The following is a 17213-nucleotide window of genomic DNA, read 5'->3' as shown; positions in this document are numbered from 1 at the left end:
CACGGCTCCAGCCATGGCGCCGCCTCCCACGCCGGTCATCCTCATCTGCTGCTTCTTCCACAATAGATCCACCGTCCCCCTACGCCGTCGCCGCGGATCAACACCTGGGAGGTTCCATGGCCACAGATCGTGGTCGGGACCGGCAGCAGCGGACTTCACCGGTGCGGGCGTCGAGGAGAGCCACCTCAGCTTCTTCCAGCGCTGGTGGTCGTCCTCCCCAACGGCCTTCATCTTCTCGCCGTGAGAGCCAGGCGGCGAGTCGGGATGGCGGTGGCGGGGCCATCTTCTCTGCCTCCCCGCGCCGGTGGATGAGGAACAGGAGGGGATGGGGCTGGCACGTCGTCCGGCGGCGGCGCCTGCGGTGATCCGGTCCCTGCTCCCCCGCCTGCTGTTGCTGCTGCTGCTTTCCTCTCTTCTTGCTCTGGTTTTTCTCCTCTCATGGCGGTTGCTCTGTCTAGAGATTACTCCTCCTTTGAAATCCTTTTCAGTTTTGGTTGGATTAATTGGAGTTCGCTTTGCTGCGCGATTGCAATTGTTCTTGATTGATTTGTTTGGCTCATAATAGTCCAAGGCGCTGTCCTTGTTGCTCTTCGCATACTGATTCCTGGTTAAGAATGGTCTCCGCTTTGTGCACTTGTTCTTCTATCTCCACGAAGAAAATTGGCTTTCTCAAAAACCTGCAAAACTGGAAACAAGAATTGCCTATGATTAGTATGTTGCTCGCAAACGGAATAGATCGAATCAACGCAGTTGATGGATACAGTACATACTCCTTGCTTGTCTCTGGCTTTGCCTTCTACTGATTGGTACAGATGAGCCTGGGAAGCAAGTCCGGAGTGCTGTCAAGATCAAGAACATCAGCAAGTCTCATATAGCATTTAAGGTAATTAGCAGAGCTCCTCTCTTCATCAAATTAAATGCTAATACCAGTGGTTTTGCAAATGACGGTAGTTCACAGTAACTCAGTAAGTAGTAGCCTAGCAGTCCAGCTCCTGTTAATTTCAAAGATGCTGCTCAGATTAATGATGACATCAATCCTCTCAACAACTCATATTGAAGGTGAACTGTATTTTAGGATGAAATCAATCCTCTCAACAACTCATATTAAAGGTGAACTGTAGTTTAGGATGAAATCAATCCTCTCAACAACTCATATTGATGGTGAACTATATTTTAAGATTATCTGTCAATTTTAAGATGCTCATATTTTACCAGATGGCTATGCATTGATCTCCACCATAAAAATATGTTGGTTTAGTCCCCACCAACACAATAGCTACTAATAAAGCACTAATTTGAAGCATGCCTTTTGCTCTAGTTCCAAAGAACAGCACCAAAGAGTTGCTTCATGAAACCTCCAGCTGGCATACTTGTTCTAGCAGTACAAACAATTTCAGCGTTTCCTAGTTTACAGATTTGATTCTGGCATGACTGGTATGGGGAATATGACTAGTGCTTGGCTTTTGGGCTATGGGCTCATCAGTCTTCGGACAACATTTAATTGATAAGCCAATAGTTTCTGAAATTTTCTATTTGATGTGCTAGTAGATTCTTAGATTTTTCTACTTGATATTTTATTAGGCTATTAGCTTCTGAAATTTCCTAGCTAGGAAGAGTACTACTTGATAGGCTAATAGTTCTCTGAATTTTTTTGGTTCACACAGAGATGCGCAGAAGTGATAATTTTTTAATCTGTCCAGTGGCTGCTCTCAACTCACATGTTGATTTGTAGTGGTTATTGCTGAATGAAACATGGAGAGGATTTTCGTTCGGAGAAATTATATTCATAGCTCTGAGTGTCATGTTCTCTCAGTTTGCAAGTGCATGCCCTTCTCATAAATTTTTAGTTTGGTCGGCTGGACATTTTGATACTTACAGTTGTGTCAAAAGATCTGAAATGTTATGAAAATTATAGGGTTCATAGACAAATCATGTTCTAAATGTCAATTAGAAATATGTCATTTGCAGATTTGTGTGTGCAGTATTCTTAGAAATCTGCTACCATCTGAATTATCATCATCAGGTTCTCTCATATGTTGGCGGGTTCCAGGGTGGAGAAGGTTGGATCCTCGGTGGAGCAGGCCAATGCGACCAACTCCGCCATGGATGTAGCTGGCAGTGGGATTTTGACGTCGACCGTGAGTCTTCGGCACCGGCGCTGGTGGTGGTATTACGCGAGTTGGGATGTACCCCCTTCATCTCAATATGTCGCAACCTCCTCTATATTCGTAGTTTTAGGATTGATCTAATCTGATCCTAGGGTGCAACATATGGCGACGGAGGGAGTAGTCATTGGTTGCAATTTTCTTGTTTTTTTTATCAAGATGAATATGTGTATGTCTATTTCCCATCTGTAATTTTTATTGGTCTCGAACCAGCCTAATATTGTATTCATGCTGTGTAGGATATATAATTTGAAAAAAAATACTCTTCTCGTATATTGCCATCAAGTAAAACATTTACTATGCGCTAATAAATGTTTGTAAAAAAATACTAATAGATCGGTACATAGCATTAAAAATACAAAAACACTTGGCAGTAAAAATACTACTACCACAGATAAGGCACCGAGCTACTGAAAATAACTAAAAAGTAAAGATATTATTAACGGTGACAGTAGGAGGGTTTATTTAACTACATAGTAAAATCATTAATAATAATAAGGAACTAATCTACTAATATCATTACTAATAGTAAGGAACTAATCTACTAATAGTAAGGAATTAATCTAATGATATATTCGCGAGTAACTGATGTACTGACAGAGGATCCAACGTGGCTAAAAGCCAATAATTTATTTACTAAATAAAGGTTGGTTGGGTAAAGTAATATGTTAGTAATTTTTTTTACTAATGGTTCCGTGAGGGAAGGAAAATAGCATATGTTCATAAGGAAAAAAAAGAAAAAAGGAGAGCGGAGGGAGTACATACGGTTGGAAAAAGAAAAGAAAAAAACAAAAAAAAAAGGAGCGGAGGGTGTACGGACGGTTGGGGAAAAAAAGTTGGAAAAAGAAAAGAAAAAAAACGCAGAGGGTGTACGGACGGATGGGAAAAAAAAGAGAAAAACGTGGCGTGAGGGAGGGTGGGGGTGGGCCCTTCTAATGGGCGATCGATCGCCAGAGATCACGTTGGGCGATCAGTTCGCCCCCCTCCCCCTATACTCCTCCCTATTCTCCCTCCTTCCTCCTCCCCTTCTTTTTTTCCTATTACAGTACACCACATAAATTTTTAAAAAAAAACAAAAGTTAGAAAAATTTATGTATAGAAATACTATATATAAAAAATTTGAATTCAAATTTAAATTTGAATCGGGTATGTAAACTTTTGATTTATAAACTTTGGGTCTATCAACTTTAGTGTATAAACTTTTAGATGTATAGAAATACTATATATAGAAAATATTTGAATTCAAATTTGAATTTTTCTACGGTGGATTTTTCTACGGTGCTTAGATCTACTCATTTCCACACTAGGTATGTAATTTTTTAAGCTTTTAGACCTTAATTTGTGATAGATTTATGCATGCAAAATTGTGAAGGAAGAGCTCCATGTTTTTAAATTTTATTTCTTTTGATATGTTGATGTTAGATGTATGTGTAATACTTGATGCCTCTTGTTATAGTGGTTTAACGTGGTAACATAAATTCTCATTCTTTTTTTATTTTTGCTATCACATCCATCTCCTAGTTCTAGATCTAGATCTATATCTTGTCATATATAGAGAGAGAATAAAATTTTTAATGTCTATTTATTTGGTACAATCAAAAAATAGTTATAGTATTTTGTAATATGCCAATGATATGATTTTGTTAGATTTTCCTAATGTACTAATTTGGCATGTCTGTGTAAAAAAATTGAAATAAACTTTAATTTTTAATTAATTTACACTTAACCTTTAGTTAATTAGTTTTGAATAGCGATAAGTTTTTTCAATAAACCCTACAAATTTGGTATTAACTTATCAATAAACCCTACAAATTTGGTATTAATTGTGCAAATATTTTATGTGTATTTTTTTAGAGATATGGAATGTCGGGAATGGATATATCATTGGCCGAGGTTTTTGTCTCCATATAGAAACGAAGTGTCTAAATTTATTAGTATTGCCAAGGTACACGCTGAGAAGAACAATATGAAGAAGATAATTTGTCCATATGCTGACTGTAAGAATGAAATAGCCTGGGACTACGACGATGCTTTTAAAGTGAAGGAGCACTTAGTAACTCGTGGATTTATGGACGAGTACGAAATATGGACACGTCATGGCGAAGAACAAGTGGACGGGCCTAAAAATGTAGTTCCGACACAAGTTGAAGACATGGTGCATGACGATGGTTCTGTTGAGGACAAAAACGACCTAGAGGAAATGTTACGTCATGCAGAACCCGAGGTGCTGATGGGGTCGGCTAGAGGGTTAAATAACTTTGAAGCTTTACAGAAGGCAGGAAAGGAAGTTTTGTACGATGAGTCGAAGGACTGTGACAGTGAGTTTACAACACTACGGTCAGTTCTTGAACTTATGAGGTTAAAGGCGAGACATGGATGGTCTAATACCAGTTTCGATAGTTTGTTAGAACTTCTGCAGAAAATGCTCCCAAGGCCTAACTCACTACCATTCAGCACATATCAAGCAAAGAAACTCATATACCCCCTTTCACTTGGTGTGGAAAATATTCATGCGTGCGTAAATCACTGCGTACTGTACAGGAAAGAGTATGCTTCTTTAGATGAATGTCCAACATGTGGTGCTAGCCGGTACAAATCGAATAGCAATACTGGCCTAGAACCGTCTGACACAACTGAGGGATGGCAGAGAAAAATCCCGCAGCTTGTGATGTGGTACCTTCCTGTCAAAGACCGCATTAAACGGATATACTCAAACCCACGAGATGCGGAACTAATGCGCTGGCATGAAGAAGGGCGCAAGAAGGATGGGATGATTCGACACCCGACAGATGCTCGTCAATGGATAAACTTTGATGCTCAGTACAGAAAGTTTGCTAAAGACCCACGGAACATTAGATTTGCCCTGAGTACTGATGGAGTTAATCCTTTTGGAGACATGAGCAGCTCACATAGTACTTGGCCAGTGCTTCTCACCATGTATAATTTTCCTACCTGGTTTTGTCAAAAGCGAAAATACGTACTACTCTGTATCCTCATACAGGGACCCCGTTAGCCTGGTATTGATATTGACGTATTTCTTGAACCATTGTTGGAAGATATGGCTGATTTATGGAAAGAGGGATTGAAAGTGTGGGACGAGTACTTAAGGGAATACTTCACAGTGAAGGCCATCATCTTCGTGACCATTAACAATTATCCAGCAATGTTTTCAGTTTCAGGTCAAATTAAAGGTAAAACAAGATGTGTGATCTACTTGAATGGAACGTACTATAGGTATCTCCCAGGTTCCAACAAGCTTGTGTACATGCGGCACCGGCAGTTCCTACGCACAAATCACAAGTACCGCAAGATGAAGGCGGAGTTCGATGGCACTGAAGAGACTGATCCTGCACCCAAACCAACCTCGGGAGAAAAGGTGTGTGCAATGACAGAGAAAATTGTTTGCGAGTTTGGAAAAGTGACTAAGAAACCATCAAAGGGGACAAAGCGCAAGAAACCCAAGAAGAATACGAAACAAGGGGATAGTAAGAAGCAAGATGATAGTTCGAAGCCAGATGATAAACTCCCTCCTCCATTCAAGAAGCATCCCATATTTTTTAAGTACCTCCCGTACTGGAAAGATCTGGAGGTTCGGTATGCCATAGACGTCATGCATCAAGAGAAGAATGTGTTTGACAACATAGTTGGAACATTGTTGGACATGCTGAAGAAGACTAAAGATGGTCTGCAATCAAGGATGGACCTACTCGAGATGGGAATCAGGGAAGAGTTACACCCTCAAGAAGGAGAAAAGAATGGCAAAATATATCTTCCACCAGCCTGTTTCACACTAACACCTGAGGAGAAGAAGTCATTTTGCAACTCACTCCGTGATCTCAGAGTGCCCATAGGTTTCTCATCAAACATCAGTCGACTAGTTTCAATGAAAGATTTGTCGGTATCTTGTTATAATTCACACGACTGTCATGTCTTGCTCACCGTGTTTCTTGCAATTGCAATAAGAGCCATCAAACCGGAGCATTTAAAGTTTGCTATCACAAGGTTGTGCTACTTTTTCAACGCAGTGTCATAGAAGGTCATTAGTCTCGAAGAGTTAGAAAATCTCCGTACATTCGCACATGAGACACAGTGCCAACTTGAGATGTGTTTCCCTCCGTCATTTTTTGATATGATGGAGCACCTCATTGTTCACATAGTGCCGCAGATGGTTGCGCTTGGCCTATTGTACCTCCATCAAATGTGCTCATACGAGCATTACATGGCGGTTTTGAAGAGTTACGTCCGAAATCGTGCACATCCAGAGGGATCAATGGTTGAGGGTTATAGTACTGAAGAGGTTGTCGAGTGCTGTATCGATTACCTCAAAGATGGATATGCAATTAGAGTACCTGTGGCCCGACACGAGGGCAGATTGAGTGGCAGGGGAATGATAGGAAAGAAGAGATTCATCACCCATGATCACAAATCATTCCAAGAAGCTCACTTCAGCGTGCTTCAATAGTTTGCTATCGTTGAGCCGTACATCGATCAACATATCGAACTAATACGAGCTAACAATAAGGGTCACATCATCGAGTGGATAATGAAAGAACACAAGTGTCTCTTGATAGATTGGTTGCGAGACCTAGACTTACCTGAGGGACAAACTACCGATGAAATAACTATGAAGCGGTTGGCTTGTGGTCCATCAACTACAGTAAATTCTTGGCAGGGATATGACATTAATGGATACTCGTTTAGTACAAGAGCCCGTGATAATAAGACCTGTACGCAAAACAGCGGTGTCCGTGTGGAGGCAATTGATGAAACCGGGGAAAAACAATCATACTTCAGGTTTATTGAAGAAATATGGGAAATCGACTATGGCCACACAATGCAATTCCCCATATTTAAGTGCTAGTGGGTAAAATACCCGAACGGGGTCAATGTTGATAAGTTCGGTCTTACTGTTGTTGACCTGGCGAGTGTGGGTCACAAGGATGACCCTTGGGTACTCGCCAATCGTGTGGCACAAGTGTTTTACGTGAAAGACCCATCAAATTTGAAGAAAGATATAGTGCTATCCGGGAAACAAAAGATATTGGGAGTGGATGGGGTTGAAGATGTCGAAGATTACAATCAATTCGATAGTATGCCACTTTATAGTCAGTTTGTATAGAAGATTAAGAATGTCGAGACATCTACTCAGAAGATCGTGAAGCCTTACATGCGCACGGGCGGTGTGGGAAAAAATGTTAAAGGGTAATGATTGTTGAGTCGCATGTAAGCATCTAAGAAGTTAGTAGTTATGTAATGGTGGTATGTAAGGTGATGTGTGATCATATCACAAATTGACGAATAATTGCACGCAACATTTTGCATATTAGTTTGTACTAATTTTATGTGCAATTACCATTTGTAGGGTAACATTTACAGTTTCTTATTTTTTAAAAGTTTTTCTAAAAGAGGTTTAAAAATTTAGTAGCGTATTGTTATGTTCACTTACCATTGTTTGAAAACTTATTTTAAAAAGTTTTAGAACAATGGTAAGTGCACATATAAGTAATATTAATGTTTGAAACATTTAAGTAATATTTATGTATGAAAAGTCGACATTTTCAAATCACAAAAATGATTTCAAAATAATTCTGAAATAGAAAGAGTTAGTCCTGCAAAAATCTTCGCAGGCAGGCGGTCCGCCTGCGAAGATTATTATGCCGAGTAGGGTTTACTATCTTCGCAGGCTGACCGCCCGCCTACGAAGATCGTTACCCTATATAAGGGTAAGCCCGCGGCGCCAAAATTTCTAAGTCCAGGCGGGAACCCTAGAAATTTTGGCGCCATCAGGTTGCCAAAATTTTTTGCCGCCGCACGCCTCCGCCGTCCTCTGCCGCCGCCCGCCTGTGACCTTCACCCTCCGACCGTCGTCCTCCGCCGCTGCCGATCATCGTCCTCCGCGCGCCGCCAGCCTTTGAGCTCGCGCCGGCCTCGCGCTCCACCGCGCCGCCGGCCGTCGATCCAGCTCCACCACCGCCCGGCCGCTCCCGCCGCTGCCGGCCGCTCCACCGGCGAGTTCCACCGACTGCGCTTCTGCCACAGCTGCACCGCTCGACCGCCGCTCCACCGCTCCGCCGCCGCCGCCGCTGTCCACTGTGCGCGCGCAAGCTCGCGTGCTAGCGCTCCGCCGCCACCGGCCGCTTCCCCCCCCGGCTCCTCCACCACGCTGCCTACCTCTCCACCGCCACCGGCCGCTCCACAGCCGCCGCCGCCATCTCTCTCTCTCTCGCAGTCATCCACAAGCGGCTTCGTCAACGGCCTTTCGTCGTCCACGGGTGAAGACGTACTCGGCCGAACGGCTTCGTCGGCCGGTTCGTCGTCCACGGCCGAACCTTGTCGTCGGCCCTTCTTTCGTCGTCCACGACCGAAGCTTGTCGTCGGCCGTTCGTCCTACACGGACGTGTGTGCATGTGGGTGTTCCTTTTTATATGTGTGTGCTTGTGGGTGTGAGGTTATATATATGTGTGTGCATGTGGGTGTGAATAGGAATGAGGGGTGGGTGATATGTGAATGAGGGGTTATATGTGATTGTGAATATGAATTTGGGAATGTGGGTGATATGTGAATGAAATTGGGAGGGTATGTTCAATTTTGCAAGATATGTGAATTTGTCAAATTTTTTAAATAACATGTAAGGAGGGTATGTTAACATTTTTTTTAAAAAAATTGTGGAGGATATGTTTAAATTTAGAAGTACTAATTTAGCATTATTAATTTAGCATAATAGTAAGTACTAATATATAACATTTCGCAATTTAATTTTGTTTGTACTAATTAATTTAGCATAATAGTAAGTAGTAATTAATTTCGCAATTTAAATTTGTTTGTACTAATTAATTTAGCATAATAGTAAGTACTAATTAATAACATTTCGCAATTTAAATTTGTTTGTACTAATTAATTTAGCATAATAGTAAGTATAATTAAATACCTTTCGCAATTTAATTTTGTTTGTACTAATTAATTTAGCACAATAGTAAGTACTAATTAATAACATTTCGCAATTTAAATTTGTTTGTACTAATTAATTTAGCATAATAGTAAGTATAATTAAATACATTTCGCAATTTAATTTTGTTTGTAGTAATTAATTTACTACTAATTAATAACATTTCGCAATTTAAATTTGTTTGTACTAATTAATTTAGCATAATAGTAAGTATAATTAATTACATTTCGCAATTTAATTTTGTTTGTACTAATTAAATGTGGAGGATAACTTTTTCTTTTATGTTAGAGGTTTGAAACAATGGCCGATAGTACTAAATGGACTGAAGAGAAGGGTTTAGGGGAGCAAGAGCAGTCCCTTGCTGTTGTGGTTGCTCCGTAACCAATGGTCCCACTAGAAGATAGTTCCAGCAGCGACGTAGCTCAGGAAGACAATGAATACTCGTCGCCAAGCGATCCTTGTCCAAGCCCAAGCCCGAAGAGAAGGAAAAAGGGCGACAGTGAAGAAGGCGACAAAGACTACATTCCCCCTAAAGAAGGGGTAAGGAAACTTAATATGTAAACTGTTCACCGTGATAACTATTGGCCCGTGCTAATTCGAAACTTTCATTAATACCTTCTCATAGGAAACGGTGCCACGGCGATCAAAACGGCAGCCGAAGAAAAAAGTTCCGTCGCAAATTGACGAGGTACCAGCTAACACAACCGGCTCAAAGAAAAGCGAACGGTCAGCTAAGGCGAAGAAAAGGAAGGGCGAGAGAAGCATGAATAGAAAGGATGAAAGGTTCCATGTTGTTACCCATGTTTCGCCAAAAGGAGAGCCGCTCGCCCCTAAGATGGCACGTGCGAAATTCAGTTCACAGTGTGGCACAATAGTAAGGGAAAAGATCCCCATCACGGTCAAGGACTAGGATCATGTATCGAATGGGGATAAGGAAGTCCTATGGAAAGAGTTGATGAAAATCTTCCAGTTCCCGGATGGATCGGAGGCAGCTGTGAGGAATTGCGCACTGCAAACAATGGCCAAGTCTTGGCGTGGTTGGAAAACCACCTTGCACACGAAATTTGTGAAGAAGGGACGCACACCGTTTTCGACATATGCCAACATAACCCCAAATCAGTGGGACGACTTTCTGACGTTGAAGAACTCCCCGGAGGACATTCAAAGGAGCCAAAAGTATGCAGAGTTGGCCCAGAAGAACAAATTTCCTCATCGCTTAGGCTCCGCGGGATACACACCAAAGGTGGAGCAATGGACAAAAGAGGAGGAGGAAATGAGGAAGAAGGGTCAACCAGTACCAATGGAGGAATGGACATACAGATCAAGGAACTGGGTAAGAGCTAGAACTCCTAAGATCACGGATGAATGAAAAGTATCGTTTAAAGATCCGGAGCTGCAGAGCGTTGCCGATAAAATAGAGAATTTATCCAGTTCACAGAAGAAAGGATTTTTCAAGCCTAATAGGGAGAAAGATGTGCTAAGTACGGCGCTGGGTACTCCTGAGCATGGGGGAAGGGTTTGAGGTGTGTCGAGCAAGATGAGTTGGAAGGAAGGGTTCAAACATGACCCCCACAAGAAGCTTGAAGCGTACAAGGATAAACTTAGAGACGAAGGGGTTGCGGAGTTTGAGAGGCAAATGATGGATTTCTGCGTCAAGCACATGATTTTGCCTCCCCTCGAAACCAAAGAACCTGAGCCAGATTACCCCTTCGATGACCTCAAGGAGAATACACCCTGCAGATTGCACGTTCCCATTGGACGCTCCGGGAAAACTCTTGAGGCCGCTACAGCCATTGCTATCCCTGGGAGAACATACAACGAAGAGTTCATACCCAATGCGTATGCCCAGGTGCAGCCGCAAGTGGTCCACGAAGGGTTTGAGTCCTACGACATTGACTTCCCGACTGTAGATGGTGTATCCGTACTTGGGGATGCGGTCGATCTTGTAATTCTCTGGCACAAGAATGACATATCCTTTGGATTGGGCACTGACGCCAAGCAAAAACCTGTGGTGCCAAAACCGGGGTTGGGAAAACCTCCGAGACCTCCTAAGAGGAAGGTGACTGATAAGGCGGAGGAACCCGAGATGCAAAAGGAAAATCCAGTGCCGGAAGTGCCACCGGAGATTGCAGTGCCGGAGGCAGCCCTGGAGACTCCAGTGCCAGAAGTGCCCATAGAGATTACAGTGGCAGAACTAGAGGTGCAATTTGCGGCATCAGTCGGGTCAGAAATAGAAGAAGTACCAGGATTGGAATGGGACGGTACAGAGCCAAAAATATTTGAAGACCCTTCTCCTGCAAAAGACCCCGATGTGCAAGAGACCACGGTCCCTGAGAAGGCCACTACCAATTCTGAGGTGCCTAGAGTGCTTAGGAGCCACGACTCCAAGTCCAAAGATGAGAACAAAGAGAAGTTCATGGTAACCGTCTTCAGAGGGGGTAAGGAACGTGCCAAGCTCAGAGATGATGACCCCCAAAAGGCCGTTGAACTAGCCGGGCCAACATACTTCTCAACCGATGATTGCCCGGAAAAGTACGAACATGGGAAAGCACTCTTGCCGGAATAGGCACTGAACGAAGGACCATGGGAGATGAAAAGGTTACATACCTTCTACATGGAGGCCAGCAAGAAAGGTTTGGGCAATATAACAGCTCGATCACCGGCTGATTGTTTCGGCGAAGAAGGTAACGTATGGCTAGATTTCTCAGATCTCCACGCCATATATCGTCGGGATAAGATGGACGTCAACTACGTCGGTGTTTGGTGCATGTGAGTATGAGTTTTAATTAATTATATGAAAAATATGTATAATACAAATCCATGTGATTGTTACTAACAAACTTCTTCTATAGGATGCAATACATGGATGCTAAGAAGACAAAAGAATCTATCTGCTTCTTGGATCCAACTCGGATCTGCCAAACACAACATATCGTGAGGCTAGCACCAGGGTCAGACCAGCTGAAGGGCAAGACTCCAAAAGAGATAGCTGAATACAAGAAGGGCTTGCACAAGGAGAAATTGATTATTGTCGCATAGTACATCGGACGAGCCTTCTTGCACTTTCAAAATAAGAGAGTCGTCATGGCCGCTTATAATTTTAAGTAAGTCGGGTACATTTATCTTCTGCACATATGTCTTATTTTAGCTGGTACTAACTAACTATGCTGTTGTTAATATGTAGCAATCATTATATCTGTTTACTCATCCACCCTAAAGACGGAACCGTGGTAGTCTTGGACCCTCTCGATTACCGTCACCAGTCATACAAAGAATTTCTAACAATCTTACAGTAAGTGATTCTGACACTTGCATGTATACTATGAATGTATTATAATTAAATCTCCTCCTTAATGTGAAACGGTATGACATCCATACAGTGCGTACCAGTACTACAAGTTCAAGGGTGGAGAACAGACCCGAACAAGGGAGAAGCTGCTAGTACGTACCTATTGGCCGGTAATACTCCACTCACTTAATGTATACCAATTGTTTCACTAATTGCAAATTTTAACTATCTTTTATGATATGTCCTGAAGTGTCACAAGCAACCGCGAGGAATGGTTCTTTGCGGGTATTACGCTTGCGAATTCCTTAGAGTTAATGGGAGGTACAGGACTAACGCGGAGAATGTAAGTCTCTATACTATGGGTTAGACAACTTCATATATTTATGATACTAATATATTGTTTATCTTCAATGCATGTAGTTGCCAAGATTAGAATGTCGAACAAGCTTTGACGATACAGACATCAAAAATGTCCAGCGTGATCTGTGTCACTTTATCTACAATGAGTGCTGTCATGTGAAAGGAGATTTCTTTGACCCAGAGGGTGCCCTAGCCACAAGTGACGAATTCAAGGATCTTCGGGAGTGGAACATTGCTATGCCATAATGTATTAACTAGATGGCGTATTTGAAGTGACAATGTAAAAAAATATTGTAATATATATATATTTTGGCAACACTTTTGAGTAATGTAATATATGTACATTTATCAGTACCAAATGCTTGATAATCTTCCAATATATGTACATAATAATCTACCTGCAAGAATTTCTATTAAATAATTTAAAAGTAATTTACGGGAAAATTATTATTAAATTTTAATATTTTCTACCTATCTTCGCAGACGGAAGTTTTTTTTTTTGGCAGGCGGCCAATTCCTATTTTCGCACGCGGACCTGACTAGCCAACGTCCGCCTGCGCAAATTATCTTCACAGGCGGACGGCCGCCCCGCCTGCGAAGATCGGCGATCTTTACAGTCGTTGGCTTACAGGCGGACGGCCGCCCCGCCTGTGAAGACCCTTTTCGGCCGCTTGTGATAATGCTTTTCCTAGTAGTGATGTGCTCTGTAAAAAAAAGTTCTTAATTTCAAACTTTCGATAATAATTAATATAACAGCATGATCCATCAAGCAACCCAAAGATTACACTAGCAAGGAAATCAACTCGATTTTATTATACTGATCATGCAACAAGCAGCTGTTACAAATTAAATACTCCACTGATCATACTCCCGTACACCCTGAATGACAAAATAAAAAAGACCCTGCTGCATACGTTGGAACAATTGCAAGATTTTATTATTTGGGTACATATTCATTCATTTGCTTGGAATCTATATGTTCTTCCTGGCATATCGGCACAAGCTTTTCTACCGTGCCGGGTGCATCACAGCTAGGTACTGCGCAGCCAGCAGAACATAATTAATCTTGCCTCTCAACGAAATAGAATGAACTCTTTACGACGTTATTCATGGGAGGAGGACTTTGCTCATAAAAAAAATCAAATTTACTGCCATATTTCTGGAGCGCATGCGCATGATCCATCGCCTCACTCCTGTCACAAATAGACATAGCACCAGGAAAACCATAAGTAAATGGCGAACACGTACACCACACTTTGCTAAATACAGAAATAGAGAAAAAAACAAAATTTCATATAACAGAAACCAATTTGATCGCCAACTCGGGGTTCACTTTAATAGACAAAAAAAAAAGAAGATGGAACTATATAGAAACTCATCTTCTGCCATATCGCGTCGTGCCGTCGTCGTCAGCTACTGATCAATCTTCTGTCGTCTCCCACCATCGGTTTCTGCTCAAGATCGAGCACTCCCCGCTGACGATCTTCGGTCGTCTCCTCCAATGTCGCCCAATAACGATCTTCTGCCCGCTTCCGCCGCCGATTCCCACTGACGATCGATCTTCTGCCCGTCAGCGTCTCCGCTGACGATCTTCTGCCATCTCCGACCGGCTTCTGCAGGGCAGCTCTGCTCACCAGCAATGTTCTGCCGCCGTGCAACATCTGCTTCTGCTCTCGTTCGCAAATGGCATCATAAATAAGGCCCAGAACCTACGGCACCCCGGGTCAAATGGCCTTGCATGCATGCAGAAAGTACTGTTACCACCGCAAAATGAGCAGCTAGTTCGTTGAGTTTATCCGATTTAATTTTAATATTTTATTTTTCCAAAATGAGTGAACGGATACCTTCTGCCTTTTTCGGTTATACAAAACCAATAACCCGATCAGAGCAAAACTCCGACCGGACAGGTGGACGCTAGATACTATGGGAGTAGTTACTCCCGGGAGTATAGTGTGTGTGTATATATATATATATATATATATATATATATATATATATATATATATATATATATATATATATATATATATATATATATATATATATATATATATATATATATGAAGGACACTCATATGGGGCACCATGGTACCCGGGCACCATGGTATCAAATGCACAAAATCACTCAAAATTTTCAAATTGTGAGTATATACCTAATTATAATAATTTGATTCATACCTATACCTATCAACAAAACAACTCAAATTTAACTTTATTTCACAATCCATGATTACATATCTAACTAATTATATATATGGATGCTATATACCTATAATCAAAATCTAACAAAAACAAGTTCAAATTCAGTTCAAACTTGCTTTGAACTAGTTAGTAAAGTAGTTAATGTTAATACCTAAGTAATTGAAAAAGTTTCATACTCATTTGAATTGGATATATACTCAATTTCAACAATGGTGCCCGGGCACCATGGAGCACCAAACAAATTTACTATATATATATATATATATGTGTGTGTGTATATAGGAAAATGATTCTATACATTTGGGTGTACGTACTCCTGCTTGTATCAGCCGTCCATCTGTGCACCCCCGATCGAGTCCACCTATGACCTATCGGACCCGTTTTCATTTTTGTGGAGAAAAGAATAATCCTAGTAAATCTGCAATTATCCCACAGGGATCGGAACTATCTCTTTTAAAACTCTGTTGTTTACCAAACTAAACCACAAATCGATAAATCGGATCCGAGGGCGAGGTCGCAATCTACGGGAGATTCTGGGGCGACGGCACAATCAATCGGCGAATCGCCGCCGTACGTCCACAACGTGGATCCGTCGACTACCATCCACGGTGCAGTCCATCAGCAAGCCGGAGTCGACGATGAGATCGACGACAACTCGGCGTCAACGGAGGCGAAGAGTTCAACGTCCACGGCGAAGCTGCGATCCGTCGCGACAGCCCATCGGCAAGCCGGAGGCGACGGCGCCATCTCCATCCGCACGAAGAAAGCGAATCCCCTCCAACCGAAGATCAGGGCAGCCTGCCTACCCAACGAATGCCAGGAGTTGCCTGGTAGATACGGGCAGTTCTGTTCTTTCTGATTATCTGATATGTTTTGAGATTATCGATCTGGTTGCCGCATACATATACCACCATCTCTTCTTAACTACACACTCCATTGAATCTCTTCTTAATTATACTAAAGTAAGAGATCGTATTATGTCAGGCAATAAGAAAATCGTTCCAAAATTCAGTATGTTTCTTTTCATTCTTGCTCATCGTATTGCATGCTTGCAGCAACTGCTATCCAGTTCTTTACGTCTAAGCTGAAATAAATCTATGTTAGAACCAGGTGCATAGGACGCTGCCAAAAAAACACTGGCAATCTCATGCATACGTACGTTCTGGTCTTCTGAAATTAAACTAGAATCACCTTTTTGTTTTGTTTTTTTTTCCACGAAACTGGAATCACTTGGTTCTGAATTTTGTGAACACGGCTGATATACCTCTGTATCTCCTTTTTTTTTTCAATGTATGGACTACTTCTGAATTCAGCAGTGTACCACTTCTGTGAAAAGCATACGCTACTTCCAATTTTCCAAATTCATGCATATTTCAGGAAAGGACCCATGCAACATTTTTAGTCACGCCACAGCATGCATGCATGTATCGGCCAAGCCTCAAGGATGTACTGCTGCTTAAAAAAATAGTATGTATTCCAAAAGGTAGCATATACTTCTCTATAATAAAAATGATAGTATATACTAATACAAAGTAGGATATACTTCTCTTTAAAATAAAGAAGTATGTGGCAGCACATACTTCTCTACGTAAAAAGGTAGTAGAAAAGAAGTATGTGGCAGCATGTACTTCTCTAGGTAAAAAAAACAAGTATGTGGCTGTGGCAGCATATACTTCTCTACGTAAAAAAACAAGTATGTGGCTGTGGCAGCATATACTTCTCTATGTAAAAAGCAGGTATGTGGTATATGTATGTATCTAGCTAATTAAAAGAAGCAGCACGAACCTCTTAAAAAGGCAGTATATGCTTATAATCCTCATGATTAACTATTAATATTAATCATGAATATACTAGTTGGAAAGAAAAGAAGTATGTACTAACATACTACTTTTAAAAGTACATACTTATACTGCAAAACAAGTATATATACTTCTACAACAAGTAGCTAAGTATATACTTTTAATGAGAAAAAAAAGGTATATACTTCCAACGAGCTACCATTAAATTTTTTGAACCTAGTCGTACATACGCACCGGCCGGTGCATGCAGATAATTTGAAAAAAAAACAGGAATGGTGTTTTCTTTTTTATCTAATTATTCATTATGAACTAATGGATATCCATTAAGAAGAGGGAGTACATACACCTGGGGGACCTGGGAGTATAAAAGAGAGATCCTATATATATATATATATATATATATAGGGTAAGACTATTCTACACCCGAGGTATAGAATAACTATATTCTATAC

The 17213-nt window shown here is 41.4% G+C and overlaps 1 protein-coding gene and 1 long non-coding RNA gene across 2 annotated transcripts; both read left to right on the top strand.

Annotated features, from left to right (window-relative positions):
• The first annotated feature begins 76 nt into the window (after positions 1-76).
• Positions 77-2450, top strand: LOC9268905 (uncharacterized). The gene is made up of 2 exons (XR_001548502.3): positions 77-883; positions 2024-2450. It is a non-coding gene; the product is annotated as an uncharacterized lncRNA (long non-coding RNA).
• Positions 2451-4131: 1681 nt separating this feature from the next.
• LOC107281917 (uncharacterized) lies at positions 4132-6627 on the top strand. Its single transcript, XM_015793754.1, has 3 exons — positions 4132-5077; positions 5222-6016; positions 6323-6627. The coding sequence occupies exons 1-3, from the start codon at positions 4132-4134 to the stop codon at positions 6625-6627; spliced, it is 2046 nt and encodes a 681-aa protein (XP_015649240.1).
• The last annotated feature ends 10586 nt before the right edge of the window (positions 6628-17213 follow it).

The sequence above is a fragment of the Oryza sativa genome, chromosome 8, assembly GCF_034140825.1.
Source record: "Oryza sativa Japonica Group chromosome 8, ASM3414082v1".
Taxonomy (NCBI): domain Eukaryota; kingdom Viridiplantae; phylum Streptophyta; class Magnoliopsida; order Poales; family Poaceae; genus Oryza; species Oryza sativa.
This window is presented reverse-complemented; position numbering and strand designations above follow the sequence as displayed.

Excerpts from the sequence above, each read along its gene's own strand:
- LOC107281917 (XM_015793754.1), top strand. The coding sequence starts at position 4,132 with ATGAAGAAGATAATTTGTCCATATGCTGACTGTAAGAATGAAATAGCC. Across the intron at positions 5,078-5,221 it reads AGACATGAGCAGCTCACATA|ATATGGCTGATTTATGGAAA; the intron begins GTACTTGGCCAG and ends CATTGTTGGAAG. Across the intron at positions 6,017-6,322 it reads TGATCTCAGAGTGCCCATAG|TGCCGCAGATGGTTGCGCTT; the intron begins GTTTCTCATCAA and ends TTGTTCACATAG.